Source organism: Cavia porcellus, unplaced genomic scaffold (genome assembly GCF_034190915.1).
Source record: "Cavia porcellus strain 051 isolate PalLab524CR breed Dunkin Hartley unplaced genomic scaffold, mCavPor4.1 scaffold_20, whole genome shotgun sequence".
Lineage (NCBI taxonomy): Eukaryota > Metazoa > Chordata > Mammalia > Rodentia > Caviidae > Cavia > Cavia porcellus.
The window spans coordinates 57,434,391-57,461,812 of record NW_026947503.1 but is presented as its reverse complement, the minus strand read 5'-3'; the positions used below and the strand labels follow the sequence as shown (position 1 = coordinate 57,461,812).

Sequence of the window (27,422 nt, the reverse complement as noted above, 5' to 3'; positions counted from 1 at the left end):
CTCTCCAGGCCAGCAAAAAGGGCTCATTTTCTGGGAAAGCAAACATACGTATGTTTCATTGTCCCAACAAGGAATAGCTGGGCAGTGTCCAGTAAAGGAGCAAGTGCCGCCAGAGCCCTCACTCAGCCTGGCACTCAGTCCTGTGAGCTGATCAGGAAAGGGGCAGACTGGGGACCGCCAGACCTGGGAGGAGTAAGCAAGGAATCAGACATGGACCCCGGGGCCCAGCCTCCCTCCAAGTGATGTAGTCACATCCACGATGAAAGCTGCTAAGCTTAAAGGGATGGAAGAAGGCCTTGGGCCGCCCCAGCTAGGTCTTTTAGCTAAGCAGCCCCCTCAGGGTCCACACAGGTGTCATTCGACCTCACTGGCCTTTGCTTTTAAGGTTGCTCACAAACACTTGTGCCCTGAGGATTAAACCCAGAGTTTGCCCAGGCTCTGCTGAGGTCACACCTAGCTTCTGCTGCCTTTGCCCTTCTGATAGCCACTGGGTTTTGGTAGAGCTACTCACGTGGTTGTCTTGTCAGATCAGGTCATCTGAACCTCTCCAAAACAAGCACCAGCCATCGAGGGTAAATAACAGCCCTGCCATGAGCCGATCGCATGACTTTCCTTTCGCTTCTGTCTACAGGAGGGGACATATTTGAGTGAATCTAGCACACTAGGAAGAGGGCGGGTTTCCCAGGCTTAGTACTGTGGCGAGCATCTCTCCATGTCCGATGAAGCCCCTGCCTTGTCCTCCTTGCCACCTACCCACAGCCAGCGTCTGGTCCTCATTGCCTGTCCTTTGCGGAGCCCATTGTGCTCAGGCTAGGGGCAGGTGCCAGGACTTATGGGCACGCTTGGACTGGAGAATGGCCCACTGCACTTGGCTACACAGCCGTGAACCTGGGTATCACTCATCATGACCAGGGGCAAATAGCATCTCAACACACACCTAAAGGCTGGGCTTGAGCAAAAGGTGCTTCCGAGGCCACAGAAGTTCTTTCTGGACCTCAGGGTGGCCACTTCTCCCCAGGGTGTCCCTGAGCTCTCTTATTCAAGGTTGTCTGAATGGAAGATAGTCGAGGTGCCAGGTCCAGGTCCGGTATGTGCAGTGATGGGGAGCTCTGGTCAGCTCCATGAAGAGGCTTTTAGGGCTCCATTGGAGGACTTGGACCCTGCCTAGTAATGTAGTTTTTATTTTTAATTTTTAAAAGCTGTATCACAAGTTTACACAAAACTCAAAGCAGCTAACCCCAGAACTCTTGGAGAATTACAGATGGGCACCAGGAGACCCACTTCTCAAGGAAAACCGCAGTCCTCCTCCATCCTTGCCAGGGGGCATCTAAAGCCCAGTGCCTCAGTCATGGCAGTTAACCAGCCTTGCCGGCTCTGGGTGTGCTAATCTGTAAAACTGAGTGTAAAGTCGGCCTTAGCTCCAAGGGACAGCTCTAAGCACCTGCCAGGCTGCCACAGATACCCACAATGCATCGGTGTCCTGTCTCAGGAGTTTTGCTGCTCTTTCTCCCTCTGCTTCAGCCCGGTTCCTAAAAAGAGCCAGCACTGTGGTCCCACAAGCACAGAAGATCCCTCTTCAGAAATGCAAAGCAAATTTGGAAAGTACGCAATCAGGAAGGGAAGATGAACGTGACCGAGCCTCGCCTCCTAAACAAAGCTCCTGTGAGCACTTCCAAGTCTGTCCCCCTGTGTTGTATTTGTCCGTGAAAGTGAAGGCAAAGATTGTTTTTCCCACCTGACCTCACATGCTGGTGGGTGCCATTATGTAGAAAGGGAGCAGATGTGGCCTGTCTTCCACCATAACTAACAGCAGACTTTCCTCTGCTGTAAACGCTCCTCTCGGAGGAGGCTTGTAAATTGTACCATTTTCTGGAAGGGTCCCAGTCTAAAACCAGCGCCTCTTTCCTCAACTAACAGCTGCCAAGGCCAGCCCGAGTCTTCCTGCCTTTGATCTGCATTAGTCATCGCCTTCTCTGTTCCAGTGTGGGTCTGAGGTTTGGCTTGGCGACCCTCCACACCTAAAATGACTTGCAGGCAGCTTTCTTGGCACCTGTCCTCTTGGCAAAGAGCTCGCCCAGCACCTCTGAGCAGGGCCACTTTGCCCTCACCCCTTCCTCCTGGCAGCTCTGCCACCTCCAGGAATGCAAAGTCTGGGGGCTGCTTACGGGCTTAGATATAGATAGGGAAAGAAAGGCAAAAAACTGGAACAGCTTAGGAAAAAAGATCTCGGAGGCCAGAGGAGGGAAAGCTTGAGAGGAGGAGGTAGACTAAAGAAGACCTGACCTTTAAATTGTTGTTGAGGGTTGTCTCAACCCAGGAAACCAAGAGAAAGCCCAAGACTTGAAAAGGTGTAAGCTTCACGTATCCTTAGCATTTGACTTGTTTTCTCCTGGGCGGTCTTGAAAATGTCAGGCTCAAATTACATTATCAGTGAGAAAAATGGCTTTGAGAAGGAATGAAATGTGGAAAACATGATTTTAAAACTGGCCCCAGTTATTGTAGAACCTAATGAGCCACCACAGAACCAGACTTTAATACACGGTATCAAAACTAAGAAGCCAGGAGGAAGCCAGCATTCAGCTTTCCTAAGTGAACAATTCAGAACATGCCCTGAGAGTAATGGTCTTGCCTCTTTGTTAAGCAGATTCTCAGGACACTTTGTGGGACTGGTGCCAACAATTTAACCCGAGTGCTCATGGCCGGAAAGTAGGGGCTTGTTTGAGGCTGTAGACACACACATTCCCCGAACAAAATACAGCTGTCCTGAAACAGCAAAGGAGGCCAGGTCACAGCCAAGGCCTGGAAATGCAGGGAGGTGATGGAGAGAGAAAGGCTTCAGGAAAGTTGGAAACAAGTGAGAAAGAGGAGGAGACTATTATGACATCACCTCGGAAGTCTGTGTTGGCATCTCGGGCAAGAATTGCTGGGAGGACCATTCAGCTCAAGCTGTGCAGTCATCTTCTGCCGGATATCAGGTGCTGTGTGCTCCCCACAGCCTCCTGTCTGCGTAGGGAAGGGCTGTGTTCACCTGCAGATCCATGCAGGCCACACCTGGCTCCCTGGCACTCCCAGGAGGATGGCTTCTCTCTTCTGGTTACAGCCTGTACTTTCCCGTCCCCAAGACTGGAAGACACTATGCTCTGAGTGTGCTAAAGGGATAAGAAGATAGTAAAGTGAGGAACTTACTTAAGTTTAATGGTAGAGGAAAGGCAACATATTTTTGGAGACCAGAATATGTCACCCAGAATATGTACCCATAAGCACTGTCACCATTTTGATCTAAGGTAACCGGGCCAGAAGCAGACAGAGAAATGCTTTCTACCCTCCCACTGTTGGCCAGAAAAATAGTATTAATATAAACCCCTGTCTCCACCAAGACAAAGGGTGGAAAGTATGTAAATTAACATGCATCTTAATAATTACAGGTGACTATACCCGGACATCTTCAGCATCTCCCAATGCCCTGAGCCAGATGTGCTACTTAGCTAATGGAAAACAATTTTGTTTTGATTTTGTTTTAATTGGTAGAGTTTTGGGAGCTGTGTTAGGTTTGCAGGAAGTAAGGTTGCCTTTTATACTCTTTTAGTTTCCTCTGTTACATTTCTCTTGCATGTTTGTTAACTGAAGAGTCATTATTGATACATTGCTAACTAAAGTCTGTAGTTTACATCCCTTTCATTCTTTGTGCTGGACATTCTATGGGTTTCATTGTCACTGAGTATTTCCTGGTATTGGGTACTGAACCCAGGCGCTCTGTGCCACTGAGCTACATCAATGGTCCTGTTTGTTTTTGAGACAGGATTTTACGACACACTTAAAGCCGGCCTTGAACTCATTTTATAGCCCAGGCTGGCCTGGAACTCACAGCCTCCCAAATGCTGGGATTGTAGGCATGGGCCACCACACCTGGCCTTGTTTGTTTTGATTTTAAGAGTGTTTTGCTAAGTTGCCCAGTCTGGCTTTGAACCTGTGGTCCTTCTGCCTCGGCCTTCCAGAAGCTGGAATACAGGCTTGTGCCTTGGGCCTCTGCTCTGTGTTTTCTCTGTCTTCTGATTCTCTGAGAACTGCGGATCTTTTCGTTGCTTCCAAGTCTTTGCCCTGCCTAGGACACTATACATTTTGAATCACACAGCATGTAACCTTTCAAGCTTTGACGCACATGTAATGTATTTAAGATGGTTTTGCTATTTTTGTTTATTTCTTAAAAGTCTTGCTATTTAGTCCAGGCTGGCCTTGAACTTGTGATCCTCTTGCTTCAGCTTCCCAAGTGCTGGGATTATAGACATGCACCACCATTGCTGGCGAGATTTAACTTTTCAGAGGTCAAGGTTTTTAGTGCATCCACCTACTGAAAGACACTCTTGGTTGTTTCCATGTTTTGACTATCATAAAGCTGCTAAAAACAAAACAAACACAAAGTAAGAAAGAGAGAAAAAGCTATTTCTTCACCCTGTGACCCCTCCTAAGGTCAACACTCCTGCTCACACTCTGGAGCCGGCTCAGCTGCATGACAGGCTAACAGGGCGTTGTGTGGGCTGCTGTCCATTTGTGACACAGCTCAGATGAGAACCGCATTCCAGCGTCCAGGCTGCCAGTGCAGAAACTTCTAGAGTACAACCCACTGGTGAGCGAGAGAGAGCGGGCATTGTGCTGAGGGCTTGTCCCAGGGTTGTCCTTGTGCCTAAGGGAAGCGGCACCAATGCCCAAGTAGCCTTTCCTTGCTGAAATGTGCAGACAGCAGTATTTCTGTATTGATGCATTTGACCAGAAGAAATTTTTAAAAAGATCCCAGCAAACTTGCACTTGGGGGTCATGGGAACTAACCAAACTAGGTGATTGAGGGGAGGGTCTCTGTGATGTGTGCACCCCTTCGGGTGGCCATCCCCAATGGAGTGGTCACCCCTGGTTCACGCCCCGAAAGTGCAGCAGAGACGGTGTGAGGAAGCGGCCCCCTGTGGGGTGCAGCGTGTCTCTGGAGGTGTGTTTTCCATTCATCAACAGCTTCCACATGGTGTTTATGTCCTTAGCTTTTGGCATTCGGGGTATTCGGGTGAGGTCATCCACTTGGGCCCATTTCCTGAGTGCTGAGCATGTTGTGATGCAGAGACCAGCTTCTTCTATTCTGAGAGCCTCCCCACCTCAGTGTTCCTGCCGGCTCCAGGCCCAGCCCCCAGCCCCCTCCCTCCCACCCACTTGGCCCAGAAAGTTCTTTTCGTTGTGGAAAATTACACATTCATAAACTGTGTTTCTTTCCTCACACCAAGCATATTCTCACAGAGATGGATTCTGGAATGACCTCATGGGAGAATCATGCCATTATCCAGCTGTTTACAGAGCTGCCTTTAGACACAGATTTTGGTGTAAGCTACACTGAGACCCCTTCATTGTCTGCCAGTTGCTCTTGTAGGGACGCCTTACCCACGAAGTGCTGAGTGTGAGGAGGCAGGACTTCTGGCTAAAGTCCTGCTTTTGATTTCACTTTTCTCCTGCCAGGGGTGGGCCTTGCTCATCGACTCTGAGCTTCTGAAGTGTAGCTCTGCTGTGAAACCTGCAAGCCAACCTCATCCAAGATGGCAGCCACTCTCTGTCTGCTGGGGCCGTGTGTTCCTTAGCGGCCTGTTACTAAAACCATGCTAGAGACAGTTTAAAAAGAGAAAAAGACATTTTGACTCACAGTTAGAAATTCTAGTCCACTGTCTGTTGGCCCCACTACTGCTGGACCTGAGATGGGGCAGTACATTGTGGCAGGGGTGTAGGGCAGAAAATTTCTGCTTCCTGCTGGAACTGGTGAGGAGAAAGGAGGCGGCGGAGCCTGCAGTCCTAACATCCCCTTTGGAGACACATCCTTGACCTGAGATTTCTGGTCAGGCCCTACTACCTGTGGGCTCCTCTAGCAGTTCTACAGACTGGAGGCCAAACCTTTACCATATAAGTAATAACTTACCATAATAAGTTAACTTCAGCTGAGCTAAATACTGTGTCAGGTTGTTCTAGAGTGTATGTAACCTCTTAATTAAAATTAGTTCACAAGTGGCATTTCCTTCCCTAATCCTGCCTTCAAGCTTTGCTTTTCTGTGCAGCAAATCTCTCTTCCTTTTGAAGGGTCTAGAAATCCTGTCAATATTTAATTAGCTCTTAAATTATTGATGCATCAGAGTGTTGGAGCTATTGTTGTCCTCTAAAGAGCAAGCGCCCAGCAGAGATCCTGGCTAGCGCTCCAAGGTCTTGAGCTTAGGGCGCCATTAAAGAGTGATCATGGTTAGAAGTCAGGGTAGCCCTGTCTCGGAGGCAGAAAGCTTTGGAACATAGTTAATTGGATCACACACACTTTTTCCATCTATTTCCCAGCTGTAAAGTATTAGATCATATTTTTTCAAAGCATAATATTGGTTCATTAATCACGCTCCCTGAGGAATGAGCCGTAGCTCGAATGTCTTGCCTTCTAACAAGGGATCCTGTTTTCCCATCAAGATCAATTCTGTGCATTATGGCTCAATGAACAGCCAGCTGGGCCCTTGCCAGCAAGACACAGGAGGAGGAATGAAAAATTATTTCGCCCTTTACAACAAATGAAATCCAGAACTGGCCATCTGATAGTTATCATGACCTAGGCGATCCCCTTTGAGCCCCAAGATGTCTAGATTGTCCATGTGCTTTGATCAGATGGCTCCACAGTAGTGAGCAACGTGTGTTTGCTTTATGCTGTAGAACCCAAGGCTAGGGTGGCTCCAGGGGTTTCCTACTATGAGGCCACAGGCTTTCAAAGAATTATGTTAAACAAATCGCACAGTTGTGCGAAGGATGCTATACACCCCCACAACCAGCCTGTTTTCCTTGCTACAGGATATGTCTGTTGCATGGCTGTCTCCCCAAATGTACTTTCATGTCCTGCCTTAACCCCTACTCTCACACCCATCCTTCCTGAGCACCTCTTTTCCCCTCCTACCACTCCCGTGCCTGCATTGACCACTTTCGAACATCAGCTCTGTAAAACAAAAAATAAGAAAAGAAAAAAATAAGAAAACAAAAAATAAGAAATTTTATCTCCATTCCACTGGGATGTCTGCTTGATTCTTTTTCGGTGGAGTTTGTAGATTTTTTTTCTGGGTTTCCAAAATGGACTTGTTGCCTACAACCTCTGCAGAAGTAATGGGCTGGGCCTGGTGTTCCACACCTGTAATCCCGGCACTCAGGAGGCTGTGGCAGAAGGATCGCTGTGAGTTTGAGACCAGCCTAAACTAGTGAGACCCTGTCTCAACAAACAAATGGAAAAAACAAAAACTTGCACAGAATGAGAAATGAGCTCACGTAGGGAAATAAGTCTGGGTGGCAGCATTGCCCAGAACTCTGGGAGCCGGGCGGAAGCGCAGCTTTGGAATTGGTTTGTGCCTCTTCCATTTTTAAAAGGAGACGGACTATAAATAAGTTAATTTTTTGAACTCTCCATGTATCTGGGAAAAAGAAAGTCTCTAGGCTTTTCAAAGAAGTTGAAGAGTCCAACTTCATTTCATTTTTAATGGCTTTCCGCTGAGACTCCACATTCTCCAGCTCCGTCTCCTGGTACTGGACGGTTCATTCCGGCATGCGAGCCAGCAGATATTTTTATTTCCATGACCATTTTATGAGAACCCAGAACAATGATCTTAGAAAGAAAACATCAAGATTTTATCTCCATTCCACTGGGATGTCTGCTTGATTCTTTTTCGGTGGAGTTTGTAGATTTTTTTCTGGGTGAGTCTGAGCCGCTCCTTTCTGTGGGTCCCTCTAACTCTCCCAGCTCCTGAGACCGTGGGATTCCAAAAGCTGTGTTTCCTTGGCTTGCTTTGCACTCATACAAGACCCAAGCAGTTATCTGTAATATTCGGGGGCATGATGTGAAAGTGCTCTTAGTACCTAGGTCAAATAAGGCCCCCAAAGGGCAAATTTGTATGGTTTACATTAGTATCAGCGACACTTATCAGAGTACTTACCTAAGACAAATCAACACAGATGTTTTACAGGCTCTTTAGGGTGTTTATGTGTCAGATCCTGGCTGTCCCACTGTACATAAACTTAGCTGCGAAAGGAGACTGATGTCCATTAGAAGTGGCTTCAGCAAGTCCCGTTGCATCTTCTGTGAGCTGACTAGACACGTGTGGACCTGGTGCATGCATGGACTGAAGCCAGTGACAACTTCCCCTGAATCTGAGGGGGGGAAATGTATAAAAACATGTGTCCTCCACTATCACAAAGCAGTCAGTGTCCTAGAGAGGGGGTGACATTTGTTACCATGGCAGTGAAGTTTTTAAAGTGCCAATGTTGCAGACACCTGTTTTGGTGTGTCAGTGTCTTGCATCTGTTTCGGTGTGCAAAAAAAAAAAAAACGTGTTCCTCCTTTTCACCTGCTTCACGTGAACTCCACTCCTCTTGCTCAGGGCTGGAGGCGTCCTGGGGTCCCCGACCACCCCCGTGCCCGTGTGAAGAAGGCCTGGGCTCCTGTGAGGCCCTCACATGGCCAAGGCTCCCTAGTGTGCCCCAGGGCTGCCAACCCACCAACCTACCAGGTCCTGCCTGTAGGACACTTGGCAGAGCCCCCTGCAATGACAGGCCTGGAAGACAAACATCACCTGGAAATGTTGGGAACAGCCAGCGAACAGCCAGGCCACCCATTAGAAGAAACACAGGGCACCAGATCCAGGTCATACACGTATTATATGTGGGACTGATGGCACAGCCGTGGAGTCCCCCACTCCGAGGTCAAGCTGTGGACAGCACTGGTCTGACCCTGGCCACATGTGACTGTGGCACAGCTCAGAGGTGGCCATGCCGTTCTTCCTTTTCTTACTGGGCCCCAGCTGTTCAGAAAGGATTGCGATGTCCATAAAGAGCCAGTGGGAAGTTTAGACTCCAGCAAGTCACATTGACTCTCCCAAGCTGTAGCTGCAGGTAGGTGTGGCCAAGCTTGGGCTGGCTTTTCTCTCTCATGTGGTCCCACAGGCCCCCAAAGCACTGGGACAATGGGCTGGGTCTGCAAGTCCCTGTTCTTTAAATAGGCTTTGGGGTTTAACTCAGGGACAGGAATTGTGGGTTTACATAAGCACGCGCAGTATAGTTTTTGCTATAGCTTTCAATTTATGTCCCTGGGGAGGTGTAGGGTCAGACTGTCGGGCGAAGCTGCCTCTGCTGCGGTAAGCTACACGCAGGAGGAAGAGGAAGAGGGGGCCCATGGAAAGCGCTCGGCTTCGCGCCGTCTGTGTGACCCAGGACCAGCGAGGCAGCTGCCTCTCAGTGACCCCTTCGGCGCCTCCCCGTGTCCGATGTTGGGCAGACAGGGCACAGAAATGGGGGGCACTTCCTGCCTGTGGCCAGCACTGCATCTGGGAGCACTCTGGACGGCTCCCTTTCACCTCCCTGGGCTTCTCCCAGTTCCCGTTCTGTTCTTTTCAGCCTCACGGAGGAGTCTTTCTGGCAAGTCTCTGGCCTGTGTCACTCTGAGGGGCCTTTGAGGGGTCATCCCTGGGCCATGGTCCTGTAAGTGGGGACAGAACAAGGTGCTGTGGCCTGTCGAGTAACCCTGCTGTCCTCTGGCGTCGTTTATACAGAAGCTAGGGGATGAGCGGGAGGAGGGGGAAGCGCAGACTCCAGTGAGGATGTTCCAGGGGGAAGCCCTGCAAAGTCAGAAGGCCGTGCAAGGGGCTATTAAAACACTGCAGGACTTCGGGGTCGTCCCGAGCATGGCAGTGCCCCAGGCTCCCAAGGAGACTGCCATAAAAGGCGGCACCTGCTTACCGGGTGCAGCAGGTCTGTGCTTGTCTTGAAAACTGCCCCGAGTCAGGCGTTGTGTCTCGGGCAGGCCCGGGAGTCCATCCGTTTGTTGCGGTGTCTGTAGCCAAGGGCGGTGGCAGAGCAGAATCAGAGATGCCCTCTTCGTCCTGCGCTCTGGACAGCGGCCTTCTTTCCTCTCTCCTCCCCACTCACCACTTCTCTCTCCTTTTGCTGTGTGTCTCTGGCCTGGACTCTGGCTCTGTGCCTTTCCATAACACTTTGCTTAGGTCCTTGCTCCCAAGTGTGGACTTTGGGTTCCCAGAGCAAGAGCTCAATGGTGGCATCAGGCACAATGTAGCCTAGAGACAAACTGAGCGCCACTCTCTGAGGGCTGCATATGAGAATACCTTGGTGTCAATTAAAACTCCAGAGGACTGCGTCCCATCCATACTGATAAAACACAGGATGTCTTTGTCCTCTGATAGCAGTTACACCTGTGCATAGTCATGGTGCCTCTGTCCAAGGCACCAGAAAGAGTATCAGATGCAAAACCAGTCCCTGGCACCTACCATCCTGCTGTGCTTGGCAGGCTATTTATGCTGGGCCTCAGTTTTCTCCTCTATAAAATGGGTCAGCAGTAGTAATACTTGTCATATAGAGTCATCCTAACCAAAAAGAAGATGCACCCAAGTCTTGGGGAATTGTGCAGTGCTGTAGAAACACTTGTTATCGCTGGGAATTGTTCTTTTATAGACAGACATTCCTCTCCTAGATGGCTTGGTAAGGTCATTGGGGTGACTGTCATGGCATTCATCCTTTCCTCACCAGTGACAAACCTGATGATTGTGCAGGACATTTATTTCTCCTGTTTGATAAAGGAGGGGGGCCATGAGAGGTAGCCTGACCAGCTTTAAAAAGAACCCAGCTGGGGGCTGGAGGTTTAGCTCAGCGGCATAAGCGCCTGCCTTGCAAGCAGGCAGTCGTGAGTTCAGTCCCCGGTACCGATAAAAAGGAAAGGAAAAAAGACACACAAAAAGCAGCCAGAGCCTCAGAACCCCACTGGCCTCAGCACCCGGGGAGTGGTCCCTGGCCTTGGTCACTGGTGCCCACTTTGGACACTGGGCCACACTGAGGATGCAGGGACATCAGTACACCATTGCTCCTGAGCCCCATTCCCACTTCAGTCTCTTTCTTCGGACTCGGTTGATGTCAGAGTGAATAAAACAAGACAGACTTGCCCCCCAAACATCCTGCCACCCCCGCGGACAGGCACGGAGACCCCACCTCGCAGGACCTGTATGTCCACCTGGTGTGTGTGGCTGTGGTGTCTCACACCGTGCACGTCACTGTGGCTCTCTGGGTCCACACCAAGGCATTTTCCTCTGGCTTGTCCTCAGGGACTTGAAGTTGGACGGAAGCAGACAATCAGCAGGCGCCATGAACTTGAAAGAGATCATTGGCCTGGAAGGTGTGGAGCTGGGGGCTGATGGGAAGGTAAGGCTCCAGGATTTCTGATCCCTGAGTTCACGAGGCCACCACAATTGTCAGGAAACAGAGGCAGCAGGAGGGACCTCGGGTCTCCTTTGTGAAGAGGTAAGTAGCTCTGCCAGCCCACACAGCCCGGCTAGGTGCAGCTTGGGGGCTCCCAGGCCGTGCGCCTGTCTCTCCAATACCCTTTACCGCCGAACATGCTTCACACACTCATATACACATATCCGTGCCCATGCCTGATGCAGCACTGGTTTCAACATCGTTAACTCAGGGTGTCAGTAGGACACATTCAGCTGGCAGAACAGTGTTTGGCTTCTTGTGGTCCCAAGGAGCCTGCAGTCCCCCAGTCTTCTTTGGTGACCAGCAAGTAACAAGCCACCCCATTCCTCCCCAGCCACTCCTGGGCTAATGTCTTGAGTGAAAATCGAGAGACAGACTTGAGCCCCGTGGGCTGCTTGTGGGTAATCACCACCTGGCTGCACAGCCTGTTTCTCTGGAGGAACTGTCCCACGTAGCAGCAGGAGCAGCGAGTGACTTTCACCATCCTCCACCTTGGGCTCTGGGCCTGAATGGCGGCACCCCGAGCTCAGGTGTAGGTGGGCTGCACACGGGGCGCCACTCAGGCAGGCGAAAGAAAGGCACTTGCTCCATTTCCCCAAAGCGGAGCGCCCTCCTAGGACCCTTGAGGGAGGGAATTGAGCACCATGAGAAGCAAATCGCACCCGCATTTGCGCGAGACTCGGTCCTGATGTGTTCTGGGATTCTGTATTTGGGGGTTTGTAAACAGTAGTACAGTGTGTCTCAAATATGACACAACACCCTAGCACAGCTGGAGGTCACTCCTTGTCCACCATGTTAATATTTCTGCCACCCAACAGAGTTAAAATTCTACATCTGTTCAGATGGGGTTTCAGCACGGATCTGGCATAAGCAATGCCAAAATGTTTTGCATTGTTTCAGATCACACTGGGTTTCATGGCATATTTTAAAAAGTAGACCCAAACTCAGGGTGGCAACATTCCTTGGTCAAAGTGCAAACCCAGCATTGTCTAGCAGTAATCACTGGTTTGTTTTTTATCTTGCCTTTTTAGACGGTTTCTTATACCCAGTTTCTGTTACCCACGAATGCCTTCGGAGCCCGGAGAAACACCATAGACTCCACCTCCTCCTTCTCCCAGCTCCACAGCCTGAGCCGCCGCAGCCTCTGCATTGGCCGGGCCGGCAGCACCCAGGGCAGCCTGGACACAGGTAACCTCGCCCGGCGGGAGGCGCCTGGCTTCGCAGCACAGCGTGGGTCTCCTTTAGGGAAAGCTTGGTGCCGGGCTGTGCAGGTTCAAACCAGGTCAGGGTGATCTTCTAGCCAGTAGGGTCCTGCCACGGCCGTCTGCACCCAGAAGAGGTGGCTGGGCTCGCTCACTCACACTCACATGCGTGTGTCCCATGTGGTCACACTGTTCTACTTTGGCTCCTCTGGACAGTCAGGCCCTGGAACGCTGGATGAGGGGGTGAACTTCCTTTGTGAGTGACCACTGAAGGAACATTTGCAGACCCGGCTTTGCCCACCCAGACCTTTGTAAGAACTGGCACAAGGGCTAAAGTCAAAAGTTGGGGCTCCAACATGAGACCCTCCAGCCTCAGCCTCCCAGAGTGTTGAGACTGCAAGTCCGTGTCACCATGCCTGCCTTATTTTACCATCTTTGTAAGAACTGGCACAAAAGCAAAACTCCTGTAGGAGGCGGCATTATTTCTACTGTCAGAAAGAATTCCTCGGGAATGAGGACTTCTTATGTCACCCCGCCGCTGTGCTCATGTCGCAGACACCTGTGCTGTGTCATTCACAGCTGTGTGCATTGATGGCTGCTCTGGTTTGAGGGTGTACGCACACAAGTCGAGCCCGAGTTACAAAATTGGCCTGCGGGTCTAGTGAATGCACCTTTGCAGGGTCACATTCTGTAAAGCGCGAGGCCTCTGTGCCTCTTACATCCTGGAGGGTGTCTGGGCTTTCCGAGTTGGGGAGGCTAATATGTAACTGTAAAACAGGAAACAGTGTCAGGATGAACGGAGAAGTGGCCGAATCCCTGTGCAGGGCACCTGCTGTGGGTCAGAGCCCCCGACGGGCCCCAGGTCACCTTCCTGAAGCTGGCCTGACTTTGGGAACTGTGCTGGGTGTTCTCCCCCTGCCTCTGCCTCGGAGGACCCAGGCCGCCCTTGTGATTTTCATGTCTTCATCAGGTAGTGACCTGGGAGAGTTCACGGACTATGACCCGAACCTCCTGGACGACCCCCAGTGGCCTTGTGGCAAGCACAAACGAGTTCTGATCTTCCCTTCCTACATGGTGAGTATCAGGGCAGGGGCTGCAGCCTGACGGTTACTGGGATCTAGGATCCTGGGGCGGAGTAGTCTGCAGACTCGGCGCTTAGGGTGCGAGAACTTCCCACTTGGGCTGGAACCTGCACCTTTTGGGGGGATGCCCCAGTTCACATATCCACAGAGCCCTTGGGGCACCCCAGCCCACACCTAAAAGTACCATGTTCAAGTCCAGCTCTGTTTGGGTCTCCGTGGGGGTCTCGGCCTGCACCAGGAGTCACAGTTGGCCCTGGGCTGGGGAGGGCAAGAGTTCTCCCTGGGGGAAGTGAAGTAGGATGCCATGGGTGTTCAGCGCTTTGCCGTTATTATTTCAGGGGCTCTTCCTGTTTTCCCTTTGTGTAATTTTGGTTTCTGCTTTGGCTGAGCAGCTTTCCCACTGCTGAGATGCAGTCGGGTGTGCACTGGTGGTGCGGCCGTAGGGTCACTGCTAAGAGCTGCCGCTCCTCCTGACCTTGAGTGGGGGCCCTGCCAGGGTCCCGTGTCCTGTCTTTGGGGTAGACAAACCCACCCCGATTCCCTGCCAAGCAGAACGCTGGCTACGACAGTGGGAAGAGGAGAACCAGGCTCGAAGGGAAACCCTGTAGCATCAGCCCAAAACACCACCTGTCTGTCCTTTCCCTCTGTGTCCTGGCATAGCTGGGTGTCCCCCTCGGTTCCCTCCCTCCTGTGCTCGCTGTGGTCTCAGCACTGAGCCAGGCAGTCCCCTCTGTGGTCCGGACTGTAGAACCCAGAGTGCAAACCACCCTCACCTACTCAAAAGGTACTGGATCTGCACTCGGTGTCATTACTGTCAAATGCCAGGCAGTGCTGGGGCCCTCCTGGTGACTTTCTGCCTCTGTCCTCATCATTTGGCACCGTTCAGAGGTCACTGTGATTTGCCACACTGAGAATGAATTCCCAAAGACACAGAGTACGAACTGACCCTACTCCTCACTCTACCGCACTAACCCCTCTTCTCTGAACCCAGAGAGCTAAACCTCCTTCCCCCCATGACCTATCATTTGAAGATCAGGCCTTATGCATCTTCCGCAGAGGTGACCACCTAGTAAGTGCTCCAGAAACAAGCAGACCCATGGCCCTGCTGTTCAGGAGGGTGCCCCGAGGGATTTGCACTTGGATAAGAATAAGGATTCTTTCTGGAGTTCACTGCTTTGCTTATTAAAGTTCAGTTCATTAACTACCTTGAGCAGGAAACTGGCTCAAAGCCTGATGAGGCTCTCCCAGTTGACAGGCAGGAAATGGGGGCTGAGAGCACAAGACTCCTAATGGTTCTGCCTGACCCGAGGGCAGGACATGAACCCGGTTCTTCAGACCTGCAGGCTCAGAGCTGTCTGGATGACCAACAGATTTGGAAGCTGCACTGTTCTGGCAGACAGTAGGGTTTGGTGGCAGCTCCCAGGGGATAGGTCACATCTGGGGACAACTCTTTCCTTTTGTAAGCCTGGTGTCAGGTAGGTGCCAGTTCTGCTTGCTGTTTTTAACTTTCTTTAAATGATGTCACAGTGAGAGCTTTAAGGTTCTTGGCCAGAGCACGTACCTGTATGTGCGTGAGCGCGTGTATACACACATGCATGCTCGGGCTCAGGTAATGTTTCTTCTGTGGCCGTGTGCTAGCCAGCTTGCCGGCTCAGCTTACCTGTCCTGCCCTCCTTGTTTTGTAGATCACTTTCATTTCCTCGTGCTGGGTCTGCAGTCTGTGCTTGCTGGAAGGGCCCGTGTGTTAGTGCAAGCAGTCACTTGAGCTACATCTCCCTCAGCTCTGTGAGACCCCATCTTCTCTTCTGGCCATAAGGCATTGGTGCTTTGATCCAAGGCAGAAGGAACTTTGGGATGCTGTCATCTAAGCTCCTGACAGTTCATGTATGCTACAGGGAGCCTCGGCCCAGCTCCCTGGAAAGAGAGAGGCAGGCATGGATTGCAGGGCCGTTGCTTGGGCATTTGTTCTGCTCTCTTAGGAACAGCAATTCGGCTGTTTCTGTACTTGCCTTATTTTGTGTGTTAATGAATATAGAATTTGTACATTCAGCAAGTTTGGTTGAGGTCCCACCATGTGCCCTGCTGGGCCCTTCTCCAGTGGACAGGGAACCAACCACCAGCCCCGTTCTCATGGATCTGAGTGAGTAAGGAAGTGAGACAATCAACAGAAGAGAAATCCCTGGTCATCTGGAGAGAACTGTCATGGAAGTGTGACAGGGTGGATCCAGGTTGGGTCCTTCACTCAGGGAGACCCTGACATGTCAAGAGGTTGGCTTAATGTAAAACGACAAGCAGTGACCCAGGACTCCCAAAGTCATCAGTTAGCAACAAGAGCTTGAGGTCCTGAAGCCAGGCCACAGGCGCCCGCGGTGCATTCGGCTCCTGGGTTGGTGTGTGGAGCTCACTTCCCCTTCTGGGACAGGTCACACAGGATGGTGTCAGGCCTGTGAGCCCAGCTCGGCTCTCTCCACCCAGGGCCTCCTGCAGCTACCTTTGCCTCCTGGTGACGACAGACCCTGGGGACTACTTGTCCTCAGGGCCCGGCTGTCCTCCCCCAGCCTCAAGCCCCAGGGCAGTCCCCGAGCTGTTGCCCCGTGTTCAGGGTTGTGGTCCTGTGCACAGTTTCAGCCTCTGCGGCTTCAGGCAGCTCGGAGCAGCGAGCTATAAGGCCTCCCGCCTACCCGGTGTGATGTAGCTTGTACACAGTTGCCTGCATCCACTCCAGTGCACGGTCTGTGGACTTTCTAAGTGCCCTTCCGGTCCACATGTAGGATGCTTCTGTCCTCCTCTTCACTCCACCCAGCCCCTCTGTGCTGTGGCAGCCCATTTCTGACTTCTGGCCCCATACTTAGCTTCACCCATTCTCGAACTTCACGCAAATGAAGTCTTAGGATGTGCTTTATGGGGAGGGGCGGTCTTCTTGCACACCCCTAGTATCTGTGAGAGTCACCTTCATGCCTGCATTGGTATTTTCTCTGTATTGCAGAGTGGCATTGGAGCCATAGTTTCTCTCCTCTCCTGTTGATGGGCATTGAGGGTCTCCATGCGGAGGTCTTACAAACACTGCTCTAATCTGTCTGAGTCTTTTTGTGGGCACCTGTTTTCATTTTTCTTGGGTAAATTACCCAGGGGCAGTGGAGCCAGATGGTGTTAGCCATTTGGGGTGTCGTGGGATACGCATTTCTATCGGTATCTATCCTGAGAGTGACGTAAACAGGCTGCTCATCACCCGGAGGGTGGAGGTTCCCAGGCTGGCATTTGTAGCATGGGGTGGCACACTTAGAAAGCCTCCCTGCATGCCTGATCACATTTGTAGTTCTAAACTTTGATGCATGCAGGTCATTGATGCTATAGTCCACTGCGAAAGGCCAAGGGTGAGAGCTGGATTTAAAAAGGACCATCCCCGGGGTCAGGCACGGAAAGCAGGTTGCAGCTGGCCTGCGGTCCGGCGCCCTGGAGCTCCAGAGTGGCCACGGCCATGCTCACATGTTGGGCACCTGCTATATACAGGCTCTCGTAGGGCCTCAGCCCTGGCCCAGCGGGCGGGAATCCTGAGTCACCACCGGATGCTCCCAGCTGGGGTATAATTAGAGCCTCGATGGAGACAGCTATTTATCACAGACCTGGCAGCTCAGTTGGTAAAGGTTTTCATTGTTTTTCTCTCTCCCTTTACGGGTGTGGAAAGCAATTAAGGGTAGAAGGCAAGGGAGAGCTGAGGTGATGCCAGCAGAGCTGACCCTGTTTGATTGGCTCTCAGGCTCCTTTTCTTTCAAGTGAAGAAATCCCTTGCTGACCTCAGGGCGAAGTCAGAGCAGGAGCACCCTGTGGGTTATTGGCGGGCTGGCAGCACAGTGCGTGTTTGCTCTGACACAGCACCTCTCCTGGTAAGTTCGCTTCCTGCCAGAGTCAGGTCCTCGCCTGGCCCTGCAGTCCCCAGGCATGTGTGGGAGTCGCTCTTCCAACTGGGATTTGCAGCCGAGACAGCTAAGACTTGGTGTCTCTATCGGTTTATTCTCATGGAAGATTGCAACTGTGGCTTTGGTGTTTTCTGGCCTGTGGGGTGGACTATGCCAAGCCCTTCCATCACAAGGTCCCTTCTAGCCCCTGGGTTTTCCTGCCTGAAGCTTATTTCCTTGGGGGTCATGGACCACTTTGAGGCCAGTGATGACAGGTGATAAAAGCGTGGCTAAAACTGGGACGGCTCCATGGGAACCTGGGGGCGGCAGCTGAGGCCACCAGCTTCACTTGGTGTTGAATTAAGAGGCCTCAAGCCAAGTGTGGTGGAACACACCTGTGGTCTATACACTTGGGAGGCCGAGGCAGGAAGATTGCTGCATGTTCAAGGCCAGCCTAGGCTACATAGTGAGACCTTGTTTCAAAAACTATAAAGAAAAGAGCCTCAAATACTTAGTTGTGGCAGCAGGTGGGTGGGGTATTTGTTTCTTTGTAGGGTTGTGGAGACTGTTATTAGATGCAGTGTGCAGTGCACTGGTTTACAGTATATTCATAAAGTTACATGGCCATGACCACAGTCAATTTCAGAACATTTTCATCATCCTCAAAACAAGCCCCTTCCCTGTAGGTCTCCCCATGCCCGCACCGCCCCAGGCCTTGGTGCCCCCTGGGTTTGCCCGTTCCCCATCACTGCAGTCGTACAGGACATGCGCTCCTGTCTGGCTTGTCTCACGTGGCCTTGCATTTGAAGGCTCATCCACGTTGAACATGTAGCAGTATTGTTTCTTTTTTTTTTTTCTGTAAAAAGATGCAAAGCAGCATCTGCTCCCTTTCTGGGTATTCACATGGTGGCAATGGTGATCAGTTTGTGACTTTTTTGAGGCTGGGTCTAGCCCAGGCTGGCCTTGAACACATAGCAGTCAGCCGCCTCAGCCTCCTGAGTGTTGGGACTACAGGCGGGTGAGTGCACTGTTCCCAATCCCAGGTCTTAATTTTGAACCTGGCATGCCCTCGGCCACTGCTCAAGAATCTCATATGTAAAAGTACACCTGTGGCCTTCGAAGTCACCACATCCACCCAACATGTCTATCCCAGGAGTCCTGGAGCAGCAGAGAGCAGCCAGCAAGCTCCTGGCTCTGAACTCACCTTGCACTACCTAAAAAGCCACACAGCACCATAAACCTTCGCATCAGTAAGAAAAGTTCAGGGTTCCTCCCCTAAGGCGAAGCGGGAGATTTAATCCCAGAAATCGAGGGTTGGAAATTGCAGCACATGCAGCTCCAGGCTTGTGGCTCCTTCATCCTCCTCTTCCCCCCAGAAAAGGAGAAAAATGCGCAGGACAGCTGAAATGCCCATCTGTGGATGGTTAGTCAGGCCAGGGCTGCCCTGTGTAATTAGTTGAACAAGCACAGAACATCTGCTTTCCCAGGGCCCAGCTGAGCGGGAAGCACTGGCAGCCGTCACACAAGTGCAGAGGAAGCAAAGGAGCCCTGACTCTGCAGGGCTGCAGGTGCCGGGAGGAGCTCCCAGATACAGCTTTGTCTTCCTGCCTTTCGCAGGCGTGGTTAGGAAACTGAGGCACAGAGAGGTACATGCCTGCCCCGGGTCCCTAGCTAGCCTCTGGGGCATAAGAGCTCTGGAATGTTCTTCTTAGGGTAAGAGTCTGTGACCCAAGAGCAGTTCCGACTGTAGTGAGCTCACCTGTTCCGATTCCTATGGCTAAGAGATAGGAGACCAGGCTTTCCTAGGCCTGGGAGCACAAGTGTCCTCTCTGTGACAGACCTGCAGCCCCTAGCTCTGAGCCTCTTGCTGTTCCCCAGGACCAGCACCAGGGCAGGCGGACCTCCACCCTCTCCTGTTGCACCCAGCCCTACCCTGCATGGCCTTCCCTCCATCCATGGTGCCACAGCTGGTGCCTTGGGTGGAGTTGGAACCCACAGTCAGTTCCTTGGAGGCCTCATCCCTGCTTGTGATCAGTCAAGGCTGGACTTGTTTTTGTAAAGAACACAGAGCCCCCAGTGTCTCTACCACAGACATGGTGGTCTCTTCCTGCTGGAGGAGTTTGGAAGTGCCCACCCTGATCCTTCCTGACTCTGCTTCCCATCTCCTGTGGGGCAGGCTGGCCATGGTTGCTTTGCAAACTTGGTCCCTGGATATTTTGGGATGGCCTCCTGCTCCCAGCCAACCTTTCCCTCTTCCTCTTTGTGCAGCTGTGCTAAGCAGCTGCGAGAAAGTATATTCGAGTGACCTGTCCCCCTCTGAGAGCCCAGTGGCCAGCTCTGCAAGCTGTAAGCACCTTGAGGTGGAGCTGCTACCCATCACTCACATGGCCTGGTCTGCTGCTGGCTGTAGCTGCACCAGGAGGAGCCCTTCATCTGGCCAGTGCCAGGGCCTGGAATTAGATGGCAGTGAACACAGGCTGGCCCGTGTCAGGAAGGAGCTACAGCCTGTGTCATTAGCTTTTTGATTTATAGTAACACACTGTGGGAGGGCCCAGGCTTTGCAAGTTTGGATAATTCGGACAGTTAGATAAGCAGGTGAGTTTGAACAGAGCATCAGCCTCGAGTTTTTTACTCTGGCAAACCCAGAGAAGTGGCTGGAGGGGGCTGCTAATGCCATGCTTGTGTTTCAGTCTCCTGGGACCAAGCCCACAGCTCAGCATTGTCAGTGAAGTTTTCAGAGGACCGGGAGGGTCTCAGGGTCATCAGATGGCTCCCCCGAGGCAGACAGGAACATACCGGGGAACCGTGGCCTGCCATTCTCGGGGTGTTTCTCAGAGGTCCTGCAGCTGAGGGCGGTGAGGACAGCATCGCTGGCCCCTGTGGGTTGGGGATAATCCACCTTGTACTGAGATCTGGGCGATGTGCACCTCAGACTCGTGTGAGGCCTTGGCTGAGCAGACAGCCAGAGCCAGGCTGTCACCTGGCAGCCACCGCACAGCGACCCGATGGTCATGTGCAGCTGAGCATGAGCAGGACATGGAATGGCCCTAAAGATTAGGTGTCCATTGACACGAAGCAGGTGATAGAGAAGCCAGAAGAGTCGCTTGGCAGAACTGTGTTTAAATCCAGGGTCAGCCCCTCCCCAGTGGCAAGTCTGTCCCTCTCCAGTGACCCACAGCTCAGACAAGCAGGGACAAGGACAAGACTGAAGAGAGAGCTGTTACAGCAAGCAAAAGAGGCAGGGAAAAAAGCCACCCATCCAGGCCTCGCTCAGGCCAAGGCCCAGGCTGGGCTGGGGCTGAGGTCAGAGGCTGGCGAGGCTGTGCAACAGCAGCATTAGGAAGAGGCCACTGCTGTGTGCAGTCATCATGTCCCCAGAGGCAGTGTCCTGACCCCCAGGACTGCAGACTGCATCCTTGTCTGCAAATAGGGTCGTTACAGATGAAAGCAGTTAGGATGTGGGGGGGCTGGTGTAGCCCTCACCATCCAGCATGAACCCGTGTCCACGTGGAAGGGCATCCCCGCGTGAAGGCCGAGGTCACGGTGCACCTACAAGCTTGGGACAATACCAGCAACTCAGCAGAGCAAGGCAGGCTTCTCCCCGGAGACAGCACAGCCAGCTAACACCTGGGTTCCGGACTTCCGGCCCAGGAAGGTGGTAAGGTGACACCCCCAGGGTGGGGCAGCTTATTACAGCAGCCCCAGGAGGCTGATACAGGCTCCACTGGGCCTGACGGACAGGCTGATCTTCTGCCATCCCCTTCCCATCTGTGTCTCGGAGGCATTTCTTTCCCCCAAGCCCAACCCACCTCACTCCAAAATAGATTTACCCAGGCAGACTCGATGATGTCCTCGGGCTCTTGCCTCAGTGGTGTGACTGTAGCACACTTGCAGCAGTCCAAGGTAACAGCTCCCTTTGCTGGATGCCCTTGAACTTGGGCTTCCTAAGGTGGCCACCTCCTGTGCCCCTGGTCCCTTTCTCTGGACTTCTTCCCCTCTCCCGCATGCCCTTGAGGACTTCTGGCCATTTGGAGGTCAGGAAATGGGACCACCCAGAGAGGCTGCCAGTGCAGTGAGACATAGTCAGTGCTGCCTCTGAAAATGGAGTGGGGTGGATCTGGGCCAAGACATGGCTGTTCCTGGGCTTTGACAGAAGGCTGGCATTGCAGACAGCACTGCCAGTGTATACGTCTGACTTAGAAAAGACTCCGAGTAGCCAGGTGAAGGCTGGACAGCAAGGCAGGACAGCAGTGGTGCAGGTCACTTATCCCTGTAGGTGGCACACTTGTGAACCTGGGATTTGTCATCTGAGATGCCACCATGTAGGCCGCACTTGGTGCTGAGCTTAGGGTCTTGGGATCAGCTGACTGGGCCTCCCTTTCCCCAGGGTTCAGCCTGGAAATAAATCCACATCTCCACCCATCTTGCCAGCAGGAAAAGCAAGCTCTGGATGGGTCATGTCAGGATGTCTATGTCAGGACCCGGGGGCTAGACCAAGCCTCCAGGACATGGGTGTCTTTGGGGATCAGTGAATTGTGGGGCCTGAAGTGTGGGCCGATTACAGGAGAAGCAAAGGCCATTAACAAACCCACAGCACATGTACAAGATCGGTTAGTTAGGGTGTGGCGCCCAGCATGCAGTGTGCACTCCAGCTGGCTGAGGAAGGGACTTGTCAGAGTAGGTACTGAATGGCTTAGATGTTGCCTGTGATGGCTGTTGTGATGCTAGCCAAGCCTCTGCAGAGCCCGCTGCCTCTGGGTCAGGACACTGGCTCATAGTCATGCTGTTGAATACTTGCTGTGTGCCAGGCACAGTACAGTGCACGTCCTGCCACTCTCAATGTAGCTGTGGCATCAGGTGGCTGGTGAGGGGTCCAGTGTGAGCCGAACCCAGATCTACATGAGTCACAATCCCACGCCTGGAACACTGCACTGTGTGCAGGATGGCAGCCAAAGTGCAGCAACTCCGAGGGCTTCCCTCCCTCCCCCCATCTCTTGAGGTCTACAGGCCAGTTCTCCTAAATGTTACTTCATCCTGCTAATAATGATTTGTTTTCCCTGTACCTCCAGAAGGCCATTGTCCCTGCAGGCTCTGGATTCAGCAGAACCCTTGCCGCAGCTCTAATCTGACTTCCACCTTGTGCCATGTTGAGGAACTTGAGGGTCAGGCACACTTGGGCATTGTTAGCGTGAAGACCCTTAAAGAGTGACCTGTCTCACCTTGTCTGTTTCAGACCACAGTAATTGACTATGTGAAGCCCTCAGACCTCAAGAAGGACATGAACGAGACCTTCAAGGAGAAGTTTCCTCACATTAAATTAACGCTTAGCAAAATCAGGAGGTATGGGCAGCTCCGATTATCTTGAGCTCTACCCTGCAGCCCTTTCAAACCCGCCTGAGAATGCTGCCTTGTACGAGAGATCATTCCATGTTATCTGCATGTAGCTTACATGTTCAGTAAGATTTATGCCATGGAAACCCAGAGAGACTGGACAGCACCCAGGTCTCTGTCATTTTGGCAGAGCAAAGGACAGCTGGCATCTGAGGAGATGAGATAAATTCACCCACAGTCACTTGCCCAGGAGGAGGGAACAGCAAGGCCCCTATCTCTTGTTACCAAAGCAGAGACAAACCTATTTCCCACATAGCTGATGGGACTGGCTTTGTGGGTTTATCTGCCAGCCACATAGTCAAGGTTTCTGACCCCACCAGGCCAAGATACCATGAGAGCAGAACTTCATGTGTGTTTGTGTACACCCACATGGTAGGAATGTGCCAATGTCTATGCCAAGGTGTACCTTGATATAGATTTGATTCTAGCATGTTCCAAACCACAGCATAAAAACAGATTGTTTTTAGGAAAAGTTAAAAGTTCACACTGGTCCATCTGCTGGGCAGTGTCCTCCTGACAGCAGCGGTCCTGCTCGTAGGTGGATCCTTTTCTGTCCCAATGAACGAACACAGCTGGTGTCTGGCATAGCTCAGACCAGCACCTGATTTACTTCTAGAGTGGTCTCTGGAATGAGCAAAGTGCCCCTTCATGGTTTCCCGCTTCAATTCTGGATGGCCCCAGTCCAGGGGGAGACTTGGGCACCCCATGCGTTCAAGGGGTTCCTTGCTGTGCCATGTGACATTCATTGGTAACTCCCCCTGCCCGGTCTGCTGTCTTTCATCCTGGAAGTGAGAGTTTGGCAGCACTGGGTCTGGGACAGTAATGAGAGTAAGCATGGCCTGTGCAGTCAGACCAACAGAAAAGGTTCTAGAACCTTGACACAGCGATGTACTCCCAATCCATGTCGCCCCTGGGCATGAAGGAGTCATTGTGTTCTTTGGGGTCCCTGAAACTCGGCCTCCAACAAGACACCGTTCTCTGCCGGTTTTTCTCTAGCCTGAAACGGGAGATGCGGAAGCTTGCCCAGGAGGATTGTGGCTTTGAGGAGCCCACGGTGGCCATGGCCTTTGTCTACTTTGAGAAGCTCGCCCTCAAGGGGAAGCTGAACAAGCAGAACCGGAAGTTGTGTGCTGGAGCGTGTGTGCTGTTAGCAGCCAAGATCGGAAGTGACCTCAAGAAGCATGAAGTCAAGCATTTAATTGATGTAAGCGGCTTGTGTCCTGATGGCTGGGAGTGATGGACACAGATGGTCAGTCCTGGGTCTTTGCAGAAGGACTCTGGAGCTGACCACAGTGGGAAATAAAAATGAAGGCTCTGAAGTCATCCTCCCTGCACAGATGTCAGATGCCCCACCTTAGCTGGCTGATAACGGAGGGGAGAGCCGCTGTAATTGTGAGGGTCTTGTGAGCAGTGTGACCAGAGTGTCCAGCAGATGTGCCAGCTCTCCGGTCAGCACTTCCTCCTCTTTGGAGAAGGGTATAGGTTTCCTGGGTGCCATCTCCTTTCTTTTAAAGAAAAGCCCCACCCCAATCCTTTAGGGTGAACAGCAAGGCCCCAAGATGTCACAGCATCAGGGATCAGAAAACAAGGCATGGTCAGTGCAGTGTCCCATCTGTCTCACTGTCTGGCGGTCTAATGGCAAAGCAAAGGCAGAAAGGAAGCTAATGTGGGCACCTGCCGTACAGAAACGAGTGTTCTTTAGGTCAGTGCTTTATGGATTTCCAGAAACGCTACACCACGTCCAGCCTGTGCAGTGAGGACGTATGAATGTGGGTGGAAGTCATCACTGCAGCCAACCCGCGCGCTGCTCAGGCGGCTTGTACAGTCATCCCTTCCTTTCCCGACTCTGCTTTCCCCTGCTGTCAGTGATCCGTAGTCAACCACAGCTCAGAAATATTACATGGAAAATTCCAGAAACAAGCTATTCCTAAGTTTTCAATCGCATGCCATTCTGAGTGCCATGCGTCATGGTGTTCTGCCTGGCCCCTCCTGGGACATGAATTGTCCTCTGTCCAGGGAACCCACTGGCCTAGGCTCCTGACCATCAGTCACTTAGCCACTTTGCTTCTAAGCACAGCTGTCCCGGGATCACGGTGCTTGTGTTCAGGTGACCCCCAGAAGCCTAATGCTATGTCTATAGTTGTGTTACTCATCGTGTTTCATCTCTTATACTGCCTAGTTTAAACTTTACCACTGGTACTATCATGGCTAGGAAACACCATAGTAAACCTGTAGGATTTGATACAATCCAAGGTTTGCGGTATCTGCTAGGGGTTGAACATACCCCCTGTGCATCTTTAGAAACAACAAATATTAATAAAGATTAAGTGATATTAGACATTTAAGTACAGTTAATTGCTAGACCACACTGCAAAAACTGATAGTGTTAATGTAGAACAAGCCACCTGCAGTCACCATGAACCAAACCAGACCCATCCCAGTGACTGAGAGCCATCGTTGCTTACCGATCGCTCATCAGGTTTTTTTCCAAAAGCTGACCTCAAGTAACAGCAGAAAAGACTGAACTCCAGATCATCATCTGGCCCCATCAGCGCTACCTACAGTGGTAGTCGTGGGTGATTCACTGTAGTTTTGGCTCTAAGCCCGAGTAAGTTAGTTCTCAGGGCAGTCCCAGGTAAGCTGCGTATCAGGTACTACGCGCTGACCTTGGAGCCTGGGTTCTCACCTGTAAAATGGAGCTCAGTTCATCGTCAGCCTTGGGAGAGTCAGAGGACTGAAGAGGGCAGGCAGCACAGCCAGTACCTCTCCAGTGCCGAGACGGGTGTGTGCTGGAGTGTGGCTTGTCCTCTGAGATGCACACTGTACCTTTAAAGGGGGGGTTGGGGCAGCAGGAATGAGCCATCCCGTCTCTTGGGAGTTGAGCTCTCCTCGTCTCCAAGTCTGATGGGATGCATTACTAGGGTGTAGGGTGTTACAGAACACGCCTGCTTGTCCTTCCACTTCCTGCCATGCAGTGGGCAGCACGAGGCCTCTGGAACCTCTGTTCTCCCTAAATATTGTGTGAGAGCAACAGCCAACAGCTCAGCACGTACTCGGAGAAATCCAACTAACCTGTTTGTGTTGTCTTGAATTTCATTGCAGAAGCTAGAAGAGAAGTTCCGGCTGAACCGACGAGAACTGATTGCCTTCGAGTTCCCAGTGTTAGTGGCCTTGGAATTTGCACTCCACCTGCCAGAGCATGAAGTCATGCCGCACTACAGACGCCTGATCCAGCGCTCCTAGCACAGGCCTTGGGGGCAGGGGGGAAGGACCGGGTCTTTGGGGTTCAGGGGAACAGCGCTGACTCCCTGAAATACAGAACTGGAGCTCCAGGACCCAAGCTGCTTTTCCTCTCGCCGAGTTGCCCTGGGGAAGCAGCACTGGAAAGGGCAGGGCATCGTGGGTCTGCTTCTGGAGAGCTGCTGCCCAAAGGGGAGATGTACACGAGGGCGGCAGAGGCTGTGCCCACCCGGCTCCCCACCAGCACAGACTCCAAGGCTGCCTGGCCAGCTCCTGCTGCCAGGAGTGCACAGCCCTGCCCTCCCTGCCCAGGACTGCCCCTGCAGACTTCCTGCCTCGGAGCACAGTGCTCGAGCAGGTGAGCAAGCTGCAGGCTTGGGGAAGGCTTTGACAGGTTCCTCCTGGTGTCAGAAGTGCGTGCCAATCTATTTTTGTATCGACCGTTGGAAGTGCACTTTCTCCAGGCAGGTGCCCGGGCTCCCACGGGCGCCCTTCAGAGCTGGCGCCTGCAGTTCTTTCCAGGTGATGTCCAGATGACAGTCGTCCGTCATCGGGTTCCACATGCACAGTCTCTGCCCTTAGATTACATTGTTTCTGTCACCGCTCATGCCACCAACCGGACAGAGACAAGCCTCGGCATTGGATGGGTGGCGTGGAACGCGTGCAGTGTGACACTCTTGCTGTCACACACACCCTGTGCATCTGCTTAGCCTGCACACCACTCCCACTGTGGGGCTCGCAGCCCACAGTGAGCGCCTGTGCTCTATGTTAGAGTGCATCTTAAGCACGTTGACTGTGCTAGGTCTACGGAAGAGTTTCATAAAAATCCAGTGGAAGGGCGCGATGCGTGGCTGGTGTCTGTGGCTTTTGCAACTGGGATAAACTGCATTTTGAGCCACAGTCAAACTTACCACAGAGGCAGTGGCCCTTGGGACCACATACCAAGGTCTCCTAGTGCAGATTTTGGCTGACTTGTCCTGCTACTCTGGAATGACCTGTACTGAGGTGGGCCACCACAAGACAGAGGTGTCACCGGGCTGAAGAAAGCTTGTGGCCATGTAAAAGGAATTAAAATATTTTACTGTTTTATATATACATGGATGTGTATATGTAGACATGTAAGTCACCCCAGGCACCTTGTCCCTTCATGGCTAATTCCTGTGCCTCTGTCTCCAGTCCAGATTTCACCAACATGGTGTCCCCGAGTCACAGATCCAAAACCTTTTATGTCACCAAAGAAAGGGGGATGTGGGAAGCAAGCATGTGTGGCTTTTGGTTCCAGAGTTCAGAAGAATCCTACAGTCCTCCCACAGGGA

The 27,422-nt window shown here is 52.1% G+C and overlaps 1 protein-coding gene across 2 annotated transcripts in view; it reads left to right on the top strand.

Annotated features, from left to right (window-relative positions):
• The window catches only part of Cables1 (Cdk5 and Abl enzyme substrate 1), an 88,895-nt gene extending 61,694 nt beyond the window's left edge, over nucleotides 1–27,201 (top strand). For both annotated transcript variants that reach the window (XM_063231844.1, XM_003474035.4), the window contains 6 exons: nucleotides 11,142–11,238; nucleotides 12,327–12,483; nucleotides 13,468–13,571; nucleotides 22,709–22,815; nucleotides 23,863–24,070; nucleotides 25,969–27,201. In XM_063231844.1, coding sequence (XP_063087914.1) covers nucleotides 11,142–11,238; nucleotides 12,327–12,483; nucleotides 13,468–13,571; nucleotides 22,709–22,815; nucleotides 23,863–24,070; nucleotides 25,969–26,109 — 814 coding nt within the window. In that variant the 3' untranslated portion in view covers nucleotides 26,110–27,201. The remainder of the gene's footprint in view (nucleotides 1–11,141; nucleotides 11,239–12,326; nucleotides 12,484–13,467; nucleotides 13,572–22,708; nucleotides 22,816–23,862; nucleotides 24,071–25,968) is intronic.
• Nucleotides 27,202–27,422: the final 221 nt, after the last annotated feature.